The 16,626-nt window shown below is 40.1% G+C and overlaps 1 protein-coding gene across 1 annotated transcript in view; it reads right to left on the bottom strand.

The window, feature by feature from the left end:
* The window catches only part of CNGB3 (cyclic nucleotide gated channel subunit beta 3), a 51,954-nt gene extending 35,762 nt beyond the window's left edge, over window positions 1-16,192 (bottom strand). Inside the window, exons 1-3 of the mRNA XM_068158514.1 lie at window positions 16,011-16,192; window positions 14,536-14,611; window positions 7,591-7,702 (exon numbers count right to left, since the gene is read on the bottom strand). Of these exons, the coding sequence (XP_068014615.1) occupies window positions 7,591-7,702; window positions 14,536-14,611; window positions 16,011-16,127 (305 nt within the window). The 5' untranslated portion in view covers window positions 16,128-16,192. The remainder of the gene's footprint in view (window positions 1-7,590; window positions 7,703-14,535; window positions 14,612-16,010) is intronic.
* Window positions 16,193-16,626: the final 434 nt, after the last annotated feature.

Here is a 16,626-nt window from a genome sequence, read left to right as displayed (position 1 = left end):
GAATTTGGGCTGACAATCCCAGGGTGGGTAATGCTATAGAAATTAGTGTCCTCTATCTGTCCCAGATTGCAAGCTTAAGCTCGCACATCCTAAATGACTAAGGAATCTAATGTTTCTCTGTAAGAAACACCTTAGTCTTCTGTTTGGTACAGGAACAGGGGTATTAAAAAACGTTTACCCTAGCTATTCTGATTACGCTCCTTTTATAGTCATTAGAAGGCTGCTCTGAGAAGAGTTTCAGAAGGACTAAGATACGTTTCTACTCTGAATTGCCTGTCAAAGGTGCCTATCCTTCTCTTTTACCCATGCAGGAAGCTGATGGAGTTTTAAGAGTGAGCTTCGATATTTTCTTTGATGACTTTGGTACAAAATGTAGTAGTGTACTAATGATATTTGACAGAGCATTGAATTTGGAACATTTAAAAACTAGGACTGGTTCCTATCCAGGTGTGAGTACCTGAATAAGAATTTTTTAGCTGCTATATGCTTCAGGAAGCATTAATTCAACTAGCAAGGGTGAAAATAAAAGGAAAAGAAGTGAAAACATGGATTCAGCTAGTATGGCATCTGAAGTTGTACCACTATTGGGAACCCTGACAGAATTTCACAATATACTGAACTTCATGCCATGTGTTATAGTTAGCTTGGTGCACCCAAGTTTGTTGCAATTCTGCTTTTGTTAGAAGTAAACTCCTATACAGCTGCCTGTGTAGGAACTCAGTTCATTTAGCTTTTCCCATATCATGAAGAAATGTGATAAGACCCGTTCCTCTGAGATGACTTCCAATTACTATTATCTACGACCATCTTTACTCTTCCTGCAGGCTCCTACCAGATTATTTTGTAAACTCAAAAAAACAGAGTGGGCACGTTCCCTGCAGACAACAGATCATCACACATCTCCTCCAGAGTATCATTTGTCCAGGGCAACAAATAAGACTGGGATGCCAGACTTCTTTGATTTCTCATCTGCTCTCTGCCTCTGTCTGTTTCTTCCTTTCTCCTCTTGTGCTGCGCAGCATGGGAAGTTTTCATTTGAAGTGGCTGATATTTGGAAAATGAGTAGATAATCACAGACATTATGCTTTAAAAAAATCTGTTGGACAAGAGTAATTAGAGGCACAAATACTGAGCTCTTGCGATGAAGTAAGAATCAGTTTTCCTTTGCTAAACAATAATAAGCATTCTATCTTAGATTTATGTGTCTCAGGTTTATTAAGAAAGACCTGGATGTGTTGGTATTTAATTCATACTAATTCACAGTGTTTCTGTTCACATTTATTCTTATTAAAATCACAGTATCACAGTATAACTTAGGTTGGAAAGGACCTCAAGGATCATCGAGTCCAACCTATCAACACAGACCCCATGACTAGACCATGGCACCAAGAGCCACGTCCAATCTTCTCTTGGACGCCTCCAGGGTCGATGATTCAACCACCTCCCTGGGCAGCCCGTTCCAATGACGAATGACTCGCTCGGTGAAGAATTTCCTCCTCACCTCGAGTCTAAACCTCCCCTGGCGCAGCTTGAGACTGTGTCCCCTTGTTCTGGCCTGGTTTCCTGCTATTCCTTAGCTCAAATACCTCTTTTCTCTACAACTTCTCCACCAAAATTTGAATGTACAGACAACAATCTTTATAGACAACAATCATATTGCCTCTCAAATCTCTATGGCTAGCCTTTTAAAGCCATGTTCCCAGCAACCTTGATTATTCTAAGAGGATTTATATAGTTTTCTATGGGTATTCACTTTTGGAGTGGTCAGAATAATTCCCACCATTGGCTTATACACCATGATCATCCTTCAAAGGCAATATCAGATGCATTCTATGGTTATGTTTCCACCATTTCTTTTTATAGCCAGGTTACACTATGGCTCACAGGCCACATAACTGCTGTTAACTAAAACTCAGATCTGTATCCTCTTGTTATCTGCAACTGATGATCCCACCATTTGCAAAATACATTCTTACAATGTTTTTCAAACTGTATTCAGTATTCCTAAGGGTGGAAGGGACCTCAAAGATCATCGAGTCCAACCTGTCACCCCAGACCTCATGACTAGAGTAGGGAGGACACTACTGCCCACTGCAGGCTTTGAACTCACGACCTTCCCATTAAGGGTCTGATGCACTAGCAACTGAGCTCTGCATTATGTAGTGTATTTGACAAATGTCTGGTGTAAATGTAATGTAAATGGAAATGCAATTAAAAAATAAATATGTCATATTAAACACACTGGTGTAGCTGTCACAATTTTCATTGCTTTCCTTTTTTTTTTTTTCCCCCTGAATATTGGTTCAACAGATCATAGTAGAGAGAAAATGATCATTTCCTCCTTCACAAGAAAACTCCATCTTTGAAAAGTGTGAGGTCAATGGAGGACTTAAACAAAATGCTTTCAAAGAAATAAGTCAGTGGCAAAGTCTGACAAACTAAACCCTTGCTTTCTTACATATATCTAATAAAAAATAAAAATCAGCCACTTAGAATTTAATATAAATAAATAGGTAATGTAAATTAATGTCAGGAAAGAAAACCAAACCCAGCAGCATTTCAGTCAGTAGAATGACATTCCTGTCCCTTTGCTTCTTCATTTAGTTTTCAAGGAAAAAACTTCTGAATCTCCTACATTTTAAACTTCAGGCTACTTATTTGATTGTCATGCAGAGTGAGTGCCTTTAAATAGCAGGATGACTGCATCCTGCAAAATGGATACAACCTGAAGGCTGTAGGAAAATCCACCTCAGCAATGACCTCAGCAAGTTTAATCCATTTTGGTACAGGCAGCACACCATCACTTTCCTATTTGATTTGCAGGTTCTCAGTTTAACCATTGCCATGGGTTAGCTGTTTGGGTGGGTTGGATTGGTTGATGTGTTGGACGCGATGATCTTGAAGGTCTCTTCCAACATGGTTTGGTTTATTCGAAATAAAGGTTTATTCATTGCAGAAATTCACCTCCAAGCACTAAAAGTGTTGAGCTCTGAAAGAAAGACCTAAGTAGAAGGAATGTAAGCCCCAAGAAAAGTACTTGGGGTTGGTTTTTTTACATACATTAGTGTCTTTTCAGCCAGGTTTACAAATGTAGTGGATATGCTCCATCTGTTTACAATTTCAAATACCACACTAATTAGCTGGAAACAACTAAGGAAAAGTATTAGCCTCTTTATAAAATGTGCTCATAACTATGTTTATACTGGGTTTTTTTCCTGAACTGTCCACCACTGGCCTTGTGTATCTGAAATCAATTCAAGTTTAGGGCCACAGGTGTCACGTTTATGGGTCCCTAGCATTACTACAGTAGTCAAGGATTTCTGGAGACTCTGCAGAAGGCTGATACTGGGTCTGTTTCACCAGTATGCTGAGATTCTGTTCTTTTAATAGGACATAGTTTCTCTGAGTTGTGTCTGCTTAGTGAATTGATGTGTTGCAACTAGAGAATAGCAATCGTTAATAAGCCTGGTAATTTCCTTGGTTGAGGTAATTGGGTTAAATGAAATGCATTACTCACTAAGAACATCCTACCAGTAGGAGTTCTCTTTATTAACCTGGCTATGCACCACATAGCAAATTGGATCTTAATCTCTTTTTTTTTTCAGCCAGATTAGGAGGGTGGGGGTGGGGGTGGGGTGTGAAAGGTCCATTATGGACCTGGGAAGGGCTGGTATAGCCTAGTATGTAATAGCAATCTGCCTATGAAAAAGGCAAGAGAGGATCACAAAACTTGGTCATTCTGAACATATATTGTTCACAATACCTAGATTCTGAACATAAACCACAATGTGTATGATCTTGACCTCAAATTTAAAAGCATCCTGGCTACCCACTGTTACTTTTTTCTTTAGCTACTTCTTGATAAGTAGCCTGCAAGTATGGTTTGTCATTTTGCACAGCATTTTGCAGAGTAGAGTTCATGATTCCTTACTGAGGTGTCAGAGTACTGCCTCAGTATAAATAGTACATTGTAATTACCTTGATAATCTGGGAAGATGAAACACACAACTTCAGCCAGGTTTAAAGGCTTTTAAAAGGCACATAGGAGAGAAGAAGTTATGGAAGTGCTCTGTATCCTTCCATTTTCTCTGATCTATGCTCTCAAATGCTTTGTCTACCTTTCTTCCACACTCCACCCTTTCTAGGACATTTTTGTCTCATCCTCTGATGCCAGACATCCACTATTACTTCTTCCTTAGGCATCTGTCTGTCCTCTACTCTTACATGCCAAATAATTTATACAGGCCCACTCTTCCTCAACAACAACCTGGGACTGGCCCTCTGTTGCTTCTCAGACTTCAGTGTAGGGTCACACAGAGGTCTCATATGTGCTTCTCCTATGTCACTTTTGTGATGATCTAAATCACATCTGTTTAATTTTTATTAACTTGGTTGCTGTTAGAATTTTTATGCCAAGCAGAACCCTCACAAAACCTCTTAGGTACAAATGGCTGCATTCCTCTGCAGAGGTCTGGAGACCTTTTCTGTGGGTAGATGGTGGCTGTAGTGTTTGACCCATCTGAGTGGCAGATGGGACCTGATATGGGTCCCACTGATCCTGACCCACACCTGCAGCCTGACATCCCATCTGGCTGAGGCCAGCCCTGTCTGGCTGTCTTGGGGCTGTGCTGATCCCAGTTCCCCTCACTGGGCACTGACTGGTTGACTGCCTTCCCATCCTGGACCTGGACCTGCTTTGTCACACAGACTTGACTGGTGATGTGGTCTCTGGGTTGGCCTTGGATGCTACAACTTGGCTCAGGGCTGAGCAGCTCCCTGTCCCTCAGGCAAGTGCTGGTCCTTGCAGCTTGTGGGTAATGCACTGCATTTGTTGAAGTCCTGGGCAGAACCTCATGCAAAATGCTTCCATCATGTTTTAAACAAGTGCAGGACTGTGTTCACACAGACATGCTTTTATGAATCTTCTCCAACAGAAAGAAACCTTGCTATATTATAAAGGCTACAATGATGTTTGTTTTGAGGTTGGGTTTTTTTTGGTGCTGGTTACCTTTTAATAAGACTCCACTGTCTTCCATTAGAGTGAAAATTAGCTCCTGAATGTTGTTCTGTTCCCTCATTTCTTGCTGTGAAATACATTCTAGTCTTACCCCTTCCCTCCAGAAGTTATTATTGCTTGGCAAATAGCTATTCATGGAAATTGCCTGTCATTTTCTTACGTTATCATTAAGGATGGAGGGGAGAAACAATATATTGGCAGACAGGGCAGACTATGGGCAATCCTATCTAAGTCATTAGGAAACAGATACTAAAGTTTCGGTCACTCAGTTGTAATTCAGCGCCTTGGCACTGCCATTCTTGTACCTCCTCTTTCAGAGGTAGTGTTCAGGTGGCTGAGAGCAGTGCTAAATTTGTTGTGCATTTAGCAGGATTTCCAAGCTGAGCTACTCTGTGACTCTTCAATATCTTTGTCAGTGACATAGATGGTAGGATCAAATACAGCCTCAGCATGTTTGCATATGACACCAAGCTGAGTTGTGCAGCTGACACGCTGGAGGAACTTGATACTATGGATAAGGACAATCTTAAGATGTGGGCCCATATGGACCTTATATGGTTCAACAAGGTCAAGTGCAAGGTCTTGCACCTGCTACTTGGCAACTTTCCCCTGCAACCCCAACCCACCCCAATGCCCATATCAGTACAGGCTGAGGGATGGGGGGATTGAGAGCAGCCCTGCAGAGAAAGATTCTAGTGGATGAAGAGATGGATATGAGCTGACAGTGGGCACTCACAGCCCAGAAAGCCAACCATATCCTGGGCTGCATCAAAACAATTGTGGCCAGCAGGTTGAAGGAGTTGGTTCTCCTTCTCTGCTCCTCTCTAGTGAGACCCCACCTGGAGTACTGCATTCAGCTCTAGAGTACTCAGCACGGGTGTGGCATACATAGTGCCTTGACATAAACCTTACAGTATGACAGACACCTGACAAAACACCCAGGCTTGCTAAAGGCTGATAAAAGATCAGCTGGGTACCTCCCAGACAATTGGTGCCTCCTGGTCTAGGCTCTTATCCTGCTTCTGTGTGGGCTTGGCTCTCCATCTAATTAGAATTGACCACAGAGCACTTTTGACTTAGGGCATAAAAGGAGTCCTGCTGCAAAGCTTTTTCTCAAAGCAAGCAGTTTTATAGTCTGGTTTTCTCCCCTAAGATCAGGATGCCATCTAAGGATACTTCTGCAGACTGAGTCCTCACACCTGCTTTGGTGAGTACGTACTTTGGGTACCCTTGAGTTTGAAGTTTCCACTTTGTGAGTGACTGCACTCACATTTTGGTTTATTTTTCTTGGAAGTGTATGTGTTGAAGCCCAGGGTTAAAGCTCAGCTGGTTGTGTAGTAGTAAACTGCTGACATGCTTCTGAACTTGCAATTTTATTGTGTCAGAAGGAGCGCTGAGTAGTTCTGGTTACAATAGAACCACACTTTTGGGTAGCTGTTGCTGTCTTTTGGGGGCATGTCTGCAATAAGGAGAAAGACAAGGATCTATTGGAGCAGGATAAAATGAGGGCCAGAAGAATAATGAGAGTTGGAACATCTCTCCTTCATATATGAGGAAGGGCTGAGAGACTAGGGGTTGTTCAGCCTGGAGAAGAGAAGACTCTGGGAAGACCTTACTGTGACTGTTGAGTGTTTAAAAGAGTCTTATAAGAAAGGTGGGACCAAACTTTTTAGCAGGGCTTGTTGCAATAGGACAAAGGATAGTGTCCAAAGGATAAACTGGGAGAGCAGATTCAGCCTATGTATAAGGAAGAAATTTTTTTGTCATGAAGATGGTGGAACAAGTTGCCTGGAGGAGCAGTAGATGTCCCATCCCTGGGAACACTCAAGGTCACGTTGGATGGGTCTTTGAGCAACCTGATGTGGTAGAAGATGTCCTTGTTTATTGGAAGAGGGTTGGACTAGATGTCTGTGAAGGATCTCTTCCTGGCCAAATGGTTATATCAATCTCTGAATCTATACTTTTCCAATGAATGCAGAATATTCCAAGATTACTGTTTTTGGACTTGCTGTTTAGTTCTATGCTAGCAAAATAGTCACCAAAGTCTTTTTCAAGGGTTGAATAACATTGTATTCTCCTGAATGAATGTTACTGTTCAACTTATTTCTTTTCAGGAAGAGACAGACCTAGTCCTCTGGTTGCAGAGACTAATGTTGATTTAATGGTGTAATTCAGCAAGAGAAATGTGCAGGGTAAAAAGCTCTTAAGTCAGAATGATGTGACAAACATTCTAGCTTTTCAGGGCAGTGTCCTGGGACTTGCTGGTTTGGTAAAGTAGAATAACAATAGCTGATCAGTGTCATTGTTTACAATTAGTATGTAAGTATAGCTGAGCAAATATTTTCCCTTGTTCCTGAAACTTACAGTGGTGCATGCAACAAACTAGCAAGCCCACATACTAAATGAATACCTCCTATATGTGGTTGTCTTGGAATTGAAATAAATCTCTTCAGATCCTTGCAGGACAGGAAGGACTTTAAGTAACTGATATATGGCATACAGAAATGTTATGGCAGGAAAAAAAAACCCTTAGAATTTTATTATTTATTTTCTTTTTAGTTGTATTTACTCACTCAGCATTTTGTTTTCCATCACTGAGCTGACACTGCTCCTCTTGTTTTGTCTTAGCTGGTTCAGTTGATTTTTCAGTGTTTGAAGGCTCAGGCGCTTTTGCTGGTACTGTATCTAGGGGGGAAAAACGTTTTAGTTTCTGAATACCACTTTTAAAAGGATTGTGATAATACTTTTGAAGGAATCACAACATGGGTGTCATCATTTCCTCATCAGGCAAGCCCTACACAGCACTGACTCTGAGACCTGTCCCTTGAATTATTTCCTGCATAAGTCTGTTTCAGTGCCAGCTGTATAGAGCATGTTCATGATGAGTATGCCCTAAAGAATATGTAACACTTCTGTGGTTTTTAAACTAGATTCATCTATCCAGCTCCACAATGGTTGGTACAGAGCTCATCTATTAAGAACAGACACTAAGTTTCTTGAGCTGACTTTCACACTTTTACTGGATAGAGAATTGATTACTGGACCAGAAGAATATTTCCAGCATCTTTTTTGTAGTATTTAGATTAATAGAATAGAATAAACCAGGTTGGAAGAGACCTTTGAGATTGTTGTGTCCAACCTATCATCCAACCCACCTAATCAACTAAACCATGCAACCAAGCACCCTATTAAGTCGTTTCTTGATCACCTCCAATGATGGTGACCCCACCACCTCCCTGGGCAGCCCATTCCAATGGGCAATCACTCTCTCTGTGTAGAATTTCTTCCTAACCTCCAGCCTAAACCTGAAGCACTGTATGAGCCCTGCTGTGGAGGAAATAATTTCTTAAATAGGATCTAAGACAAGACCTAGACAAGAGGTATCTGTGAATACCAGAAATACTCAAGCCAGAGTCAGACAAGGAACTGAAGAAAAGGTGAATAAATTGATGTTCCCAAATGTGCTGGTCAGAACCTGAGTTTTGACTTTGCAAGTTTAGGGTGTAATTTTCTAACAGCCTTTTGTAGAAACGTGCTATTGAGTATGGAGAGACAGGGTGCAGGATTTGTACTGCACACCACCTATAATCTGGGAAAACTTTCATGAGGAATTTCATTTAAAACACTGATTTTTCACTTGGATTTATGGCTCAAATTGATAACAGTGCCTTGATTGTTTAATGCAAAGGCAGATTTTCTTTTTGCTGCACTTAGTATTGCAGTACCATCCTGAGGAAAAGTCTGTTGAGAATACAACACTAGGGAATGTTCCATTTTACCAGAAGATCTGTCAGGTAATATTCAAAGTGTGGGATAGCAAGCATTCTGGAAAGTGAGGACTCCAAAGAGGACTGTTGTTGTTGCTGATCCCAGGAAGGTTCAGAAAAGGATGGAAGCATTTCTTACCATTTGGTTACAAGAGTTCAAAATGCTTTTCTGCAAGTTCCTGTCAAAAAGGCTTTTATATGAAGGAGGAATTTTAAAATGGGTTCAGGCTTCTAGCACAGTGAATACATTCACACAGTGGAATAATTAATTTTTCCTAGGAATTTCATCCTCTGTAAGAAAATAGCAGAGGAGCTGCAGTTGCAGAAAATAAGGGAGTTTTGGTCCTATATATATAACTGACTGTTTTGTGGGTATTGCTACTGAATCTTAACCTGTTAAAATTCTATTTAACTCTTACCCCAGTGGATCTTTACCAATGATGCTACTGACTGTGCTTTCCTTGGCACAGAATCCTCTTGTGGTGACAGAGAAAGGGTGCACCAGCCAAAAATATCACCTCTTGTTGCAGTTTCTACTGTCTTTTTATTCTATAGTTCCCCCTGCCCTGATTCCCACAGCCAGATTGCCATGTACTCAAGAGTGACAGCAAGGTTAATCTCAACATTTCTGTAATTATCTCACTTGGGAAAATCTCTTTTTTATAATAATTGCCCCTAGTTACATGTGTGCTAGCAGAGAATGCAACCTGATAGGAATAATCAAAACAGTGAAATGGTGCTGAAGGCAACGGGATTTCAAGCCAAGTCTATTGTGATACTCTGAAGTGAATGATTATCAGCAGTGTGAGTAAAATAGATTGACTCAGTGTGTTAATTCCGGCTTAGTTTTATTGTAAAGAAATCCAGTCATCCATTCCTAGAGGATTTTTGTGGGGGGAAAAAAGAAGAAGAAACAGAGCACAGTAGGGGACAATCAGATTTATTTCACAAGGACATTCTTCATCTGAAATCAAGTGCCGGTGCAGAAAACCTGTCTCTGGAGTGCAAATGTGTATGGGAAGGGAAGACCACAAAGTACAAAAAATAAGGTGCTTGCACATGAGCATCCCCTTGCAGAAGGATAATGGCTTCTCAGCCTGCTAGGATACTCTCAAGGTATTCAACCTGAGGTCTGAACCCATGTCAACCATTAAATGGTGACTGGACACAGACTGATGGAAAACACTGTAATCCTGTGAATATTCCAAACCTTTGTAAGTTTTTTAGAGTTCATAAATCTCCATGACCAGCACAGGGCTCATTTGCATTAGGTTGCTGTGGCCTAGCACCACTTCTAGCTGTGTGTCAAGTCATCATAGAGACTGAGGTGCTGAGCTGCTTGTCTGCTGTTCAGAACAAAAGAAGAGATTGCTTGAGCAAACAAGGTTTTTTCTCCTATCTGACCCTTACTTGTGTTCGTTTGAACAGCGGCAGGAAGTTTGGGGGCAGGAAAGAAAGCACTTTGTGCTGTGAAGACCACCAACCTTAGTGGTTATCAGCAGGGAGAGGTGTGCCTCTGGGGTGGTCAGACAATCTGAAGGGACTTTCTTCCAGGAACTAATAAAAAAAATAATCTCTCAGTGACTAGGCTGGCTTTAAAAGTTCTGTTTCTTGGATCAATTTTTTCCATGTACACATTCCACAGCCTTTGTAATTGCCCTTCAGCATCACAAATGTATTATCCTTAATGCAAAAGAAGTCAAGTAGATTAGTTTTTAAACATAAAGATGTCAATGTCAGGAGCTATGTAGTGGCAGTTAAATCTATTCCTGTGTGCAGAACAGGAAAAATGCTTTTGCTTTGCCATGCTTCAGAAAGCAAGGACTTCCCTAGAATTCCCAGCCAGCTCCATGGCCTTGTACTAACAGGGCTGACCAGTATCTTATCTCTGCTTCCCCTCCTTTTCTGGACTGGTTGCATATATGTCATGGTAGACCTTTTAAAGGTCAGTTACTTACAGCCCTTATATGAAAAGCAAATATTTCCCTGGGCTTCTGATTGTATAAAAGCACATTTATTGCAGCTATGCTCATTTTAGTCTTCAGTGCCTAACAAAAGCATTGCAAAGTTTATTTTCTGGGTAAGGAAAGATTTGTATGGAGAAGCTGGGCTTGTTTTCCTAGCATTTAGCCCTGTCACTCATGTGAGAAATGAAGATCTGCAAGGAATTTAAAAGATTTCACATCAGCAGGAGTGGATGCAAACTCATTAAACATATTCAAGTTCTTGGTAAGCTTTAAAAAATACTTTTTTATGGTAATAATGGCTGCCTGTTGACTGAGTACCAGTGAAGAGTATAAAGGATAAGACAAGGAATAAGAATATTCTTTAAGTCTGTCTGCATTGACAGGTCTGGTTCATTGAGCAGCAGCACATTATCAAAATGCTAATACTTGATCTGTGTTTTTGAAACACAAACTACTTATTTAACCCTGGATTTTGAGGTTCTAGGGGACAAGTTTTCTTAAGCAGCTTAAGAGTCAGATTCCTAAGAGGCCAAAAGCAAGTTTCAGCAGCAAAAAATGTCATGCTTAATGCAAATCTGTCTTTCTAGGTGCTTTTAACTCAGTGGTAGCCCAGGTAGAATTAGTTGGACCCTAATTAGCAGAGATTTCCCAGCAACAGGAGCTTGGCACACTCAAGATATTTCTACCTATAGGAGGTAAGAGTGACTGTCTTCTGTGTAAAGCCAGTGACCAAAGCTTTCCTCTGGGAAGAGGCTATTTTGTCTCTGGGCCTTGTTTATTTGCAATATGATCAGCCTCTATTGTGAGAATTTTCCCTTTTCTAGAATATTCAGGATTGTGCAAATGCCCACTGACATCAAAGTTCTTCATTCCTCCTCCAAGCTTAGTGTTTCAATTAACTGCTAGGTTAGTTCCAGGCTCCATGTTGTACTTTATCTTCTCAGACCACACATTTTTGCATTCTTCTCTGCATGACAGCCCAGCAATTAGGAAGGTCACAGAATTTCCTCTTACATCTCCCTAGTCTAGACTTTCTGTGGGTGGTTGGAAAAACTAATGAAATGTGACAGGAGTTTGAATTCCCCTTCTATGAAAGTAGATAGGCTGATATGGGAAAGGTGGCTGCTATCAGCATCTTCTGCTGCTTTGATATTTTAGACCTTTTAGTGGGGAAAGTGAAAGTTCCTAAACAAAAGTGTGGTCACTGGTAGCAAGTTTGTAGTGAAATGAAGTTACCTTTGAGCTTCCCCTCCTTTGAGGTGCTACACATTTGGAGATGATTAAAATTCTTTGGTTTTGTGAAATTTTGTGATCCTCCTCTGTAAAAAAGTACTTAAATCTCTGGTGCTAGAGAATGGCACTTCCATTTAATCCATGTAAATCACCTTTTCTATTTTGTGTTCTTTCCAAAGCACTTAGGCACTGGACAGATTAAATATCACTGAAAATTAACATGGTGGACTCCCAGGTGGGAAGTTCAGCCTAGTTTCTGACCAAGAGGTGCAATTGTAGGTAGTTTTAGTCTAGCTTGCTTATTCAGGTCCTACCAAGAATGAAGTGATGACACTATGGACTGTGAAACTATGTGCATGAATCCAGCAAAAATCTTTGAGATGATTATTGGTTTAGTAGAAGTGGGAAGAACAAAACCCAGAATATTGAAATGGGGTTAGTTTCCAGTGAGGGAAAAGTGGGAAGGGGATAAGGATGAACTTCAGAAGGGTAGTAGTTGAATGTAGTGCTAAGAGTATTTAGAGAAAGAAGGAAGCATGGCAGGAGATGAGTTTGAAATTACCACATCGGCAAGATCTTCTAGAAGGATGAAAGAAATTGTGATATGGATGATAGCAATGTGGACACCAGCTAGCAGGTGGGTGTTGGATGTGTCCTTCTAAACAGTATAGCAATCAAAAGAGCTACTGAACAGTGCACAGAACAAACCAAGCATTTTTATAGCCAGGCAGTTATGAAAAGTGCTAAGTATGCAGATAAATTTTAGCAGTTGGATAAACACATGTTCTCTATGATGTTGTGTAGGTGAATCACACTTTACATGAAGGAATGCAGGGCATAAATTAAAAGATTAATCCATTATGGAGCAAACTAAGCACAGAGAATTGATTAGAGAATGAACTAATTATGCAGAGAACAGAGCAAGTTAATGAGAGAGGGCAACTGAGGAAGTGGAGGTGAAGTCATGAGTAGCCAACAAAAATGCCAGAACCCGATGTTGCTGAGTAGTGCAAGTTGCCAAGTTTTAACCAAAGGGACTCCAACTGTGCTTCCTGATGAGTTTTCATCTGTGCTGAGAATGACATACTGCCTTGGGAGGTGCTAGGAGAAAGGGAGAAGGAAGTGGCTGGATTTGGCCGTATGGGGCTGAAAATAAGCTGTGCGCTGTCTGTTGGTTTGTTTTTCAGGACTATAGAGCTGCAAAATGGGACTATGATTAGAGGCTTTACAGATCTATTTTATTCTGATTATTCCAAAGAAAATAATGAGAAATATTGGAAATGTTTTTTTTTCTAACTAGTTTCTGACTTCATTTTAGTACTAGAATCATAAGATGGTAAGGGTTGGAATGGACCTCTGGAGATCATCTAATCCAACCCCCCTGCTAAAGCAGGATCACCTAGGGCAGGCCACACAGGAACACATGCAGACAGGTTTTGAAAGTCTCTAGACAAGGAGTTCACCACCTCTCTGGTCAGCCTGTTCCAGTACTTCATCACCCTCACAGTAAGAAGTTTTTCCTTATGTTGACTTATGGTGGGACTTCCTGTGTTCCAGGATTTCCCTTAACTAGTGTTGGTTGAGCCCTGGCAGTGCTTCTAATAATTTTCTCTAAATGTATGTGCACTGCAAAAAGCTTTCTTTGGTCTCTTGTTCTTTGGTTACCCACAGATGTTCTTATTTTCTTCTTCTAGCAGCTGACTACATGATTTTAGATCAGCTAGAAAGACCACCAGGTTTTGCAGGATTCTTTATCTAGACTTTCCTGCGGACTGCTTGAGAGCAGCTTTACTTTTTCTGCTCAGAGATGAGTTCCTTATTTAGCTTGCATGGTGATGGCTTGCATACAGGGTGCTGGAATTTATCAGCATTTTCTGCCTGTGTAAGTTCTCTGGTTTGGTGGCTTGGTTAGCTGTTGTCTATCTCATATCCGTATGGAAAAGCGGAATTTCTTGTGGCTGTTTGAAAAGGAAACTTGAATCACCTTCCAGAAAACTTCATATTAAAAAAACACCCAATCAACCAATGTAGCTTAGGGTGTAATACTTTTTCTAAAGTAATTGATGAGGTTGTTACTTCTATACAACCTCTATTTATTTTATATTTTACAAGGGGGAAAAAACCAACTTTAGTAGCTTAGTATCCCAAAACAGACTAAAATTACATTAATATGTAAAATTAGATCAGATTTTGGATGGAAACTACCCCATTTTTGACAATAACTTCACCTTCTCATGGGATAGCAGCTGTGATTTAATGTTGCTAAAAAGCCATGAAACAGCAGATTTGGTATTTTTTCCATTGTTGGCTTATTCCTACAGAAGGGATTATGTGTTTGAAAGCTCGTTGCCGTTTATTTTTATTGGATAGTGCTCCTGTTTCTGTAACAAATAATTGGCTTGGCCTCAATGAGAATTTGGAGTTCTTAATTTCTTCTGTAACTGTAAAACAAGATCAGCATTTGGAGGAAGAACAATTTTATTCACAGCCCTATATACTGTGCATATATTTTATCCAGATAAACATGGAATACTCATAGCTTATTACTGACCTTGCTGCTTTGGGGCTGGTTCTGCTTTATTATTGGCTTCTGCCTTCTGTGGTTCATCTGTGTTTTTATTTTCACCCTTAAAAAAATATGAATAGGATTAGAAACTGTCTGCTTGCTGCTGAAAATAAGTCTGGCTCAATGTCTGCTCTGCAACACTGTTCTAAGAGTTTGATTAATCACATTGATTCGCACCAAGCTTTGTTTCTGGATGTTCTCTTTGTGTTTTTGGACAAGGCTTTCTAGATAGGTTGACAAAAGGACTTAGATACCGAAATAAAACACGGATGTCTTCGTATCTGCTGTGCAAACACAGTTACTTAGCCTGGAGTTCTGCTGCTGTGTGTTTGCAGTCTCCCTCTCATGTTGTCAGGGCTGACTTGTTCAGTGCTGCCACTCACAAGCCAGTCTGCATTTCTGATTTAGTCCTGTCTAGACCTTCCGCTGGGCTTACTGACCTGTTATGTTTTGAGCTACCTTAACCATGGTGACAAATCTTAGTCTACAAAATCCAGAGACAGTGTCAACTTTCACTGCAAAAAATGAACTTCCTCCCACTCCCGCTAGCTTAGCTTCAGTAACCAATGTGTCACGTACCTGTACTTTGATTTGTCTTGGCTTTGACAGTGAGCCTTGAAGGAGGGAGTGCTAAGTGCATGGGAAGCCTTAGGTGCACAATACTGTGTAGCAGCATAGTGCTAAACAAGCTCATGAGCATTTGTTATCCCAGAGAGAATGACCCTGCCTGGTGTTTATCATGCTGATTAGCAGGGAAAGATAATGGTATAAGCATATAGAAAATTATTTCTGTTTAGGAGATTCCAGGTCTTCATGCATACTTCCTTCTCTTTTTTTTTTCTCCTTGAATTTGAGATGAATTTGGGGTTTGCCTTTTTCTCAACGTACTTTTTTTCCTGTCTGCTTTTATTCAGAGAATTTCATGCTTAATTTCTAATACATATATAGATTAAAAGGGATGCACAAAATAGCATTTCTTTTCAAACAGGAATTATATTGGCAAAACTGAAGCAAATAAAATAGTTCTTAGAAATACTCAATTACTCTACCTTTCCAACAGATGCTTAGAAGCAGGCTCATATATCCCTCTATGCCATCCCACTATTAGGAAAGGATATTTTGCTTCTGATGTTTTCCTCCAGCGGGGAGCAAGATGAATACATCAACACATCAAAAGCAGCTATACCAATATTTGCAATTCTACATTTGCAGTGTTGATCAAGATCTCATAACTTTGTACTTTCAGCTTAGCTTTATTTTGAAAAGCAACTTGCAAAATGAGGATTTCCTTTTTGTCTTATGTAAAGAAAAGGTGGGAAAGAGAAGGGGAATAAAAGCATTTATTTGCCAAATAAAGCTTGATACAATGCACAGTTTGAAAAGAACCTTTAGTATTTATGTAAGTGAATGCCATCTTAGGCTAGTACTACTGAGCCTATACTAAAGAATAAAGATCATACCTGTCCTGTAGATGCTTTGGATGGTGGAGGATCATCTTGATTCTTGCAGTCTACTTGTTCAGGTGCTAATTTTGCTCTAGAAAACAGTATTTTTACTTTTTTAAACATTGTACTCATTCAGCTCTTCCTGCAGTGTCTTAACTCTTTTACCATGAACACAAATATAGCACATGCTTTCTTGCCATCAGTAATCAAGCCAATTAGACACCTAATCAGATTTAGGTCTGATTAATGCCTTAAAGGAAATTTCTTGCACAGTTAGTTTCACTGAGGGCTTTTTCTCACCATGAGTACTTTTGGTTTATGTTGTAAGCAAAGTTATTTCTAGTTTTGATGATCACACTACATACAAACTCAACTCTTTGTGCACTGTGAATGGTTCCTGGTCAGGAAAAGTCAGTGTCTAATCTTTTATGTACTGGATATTAAGCATTTAGTTTATATTTAGAAGTGAAACTAAGCCCTGAAGACATCTGTAGTTCAACCAGGAAAATGAAAGGATTAGTTGACCAATAATCACCAGTTATTCAGTATATTACATGAGATCAAGAGGTTCATTTTCTTTGCAATATTGAAATCTTTAAAGTGTTGCTGTTTTGTTTGGGTTGTGTGTATT

The sequence above is a fragment of the Melanerpes formicivorus genome, unplaced genomic scaffold, assembly GCF_026170545.1.
Source record: "Melanerpes formicivorus ecotype bairdi unplaced genomic scaffold, bMelFor1.0.p_v2 SCAF_40, whole genome shotgun sequence".
Lineage (NCBI taxonomy): Eukaryota > Metazoa > Chordata > Aves > Piciformes > Picidae > Melanerpes > Melanerpes formicivorus.
This window is presented reverse-complemented; position numbering and strand designations above follow the sequence as displayed.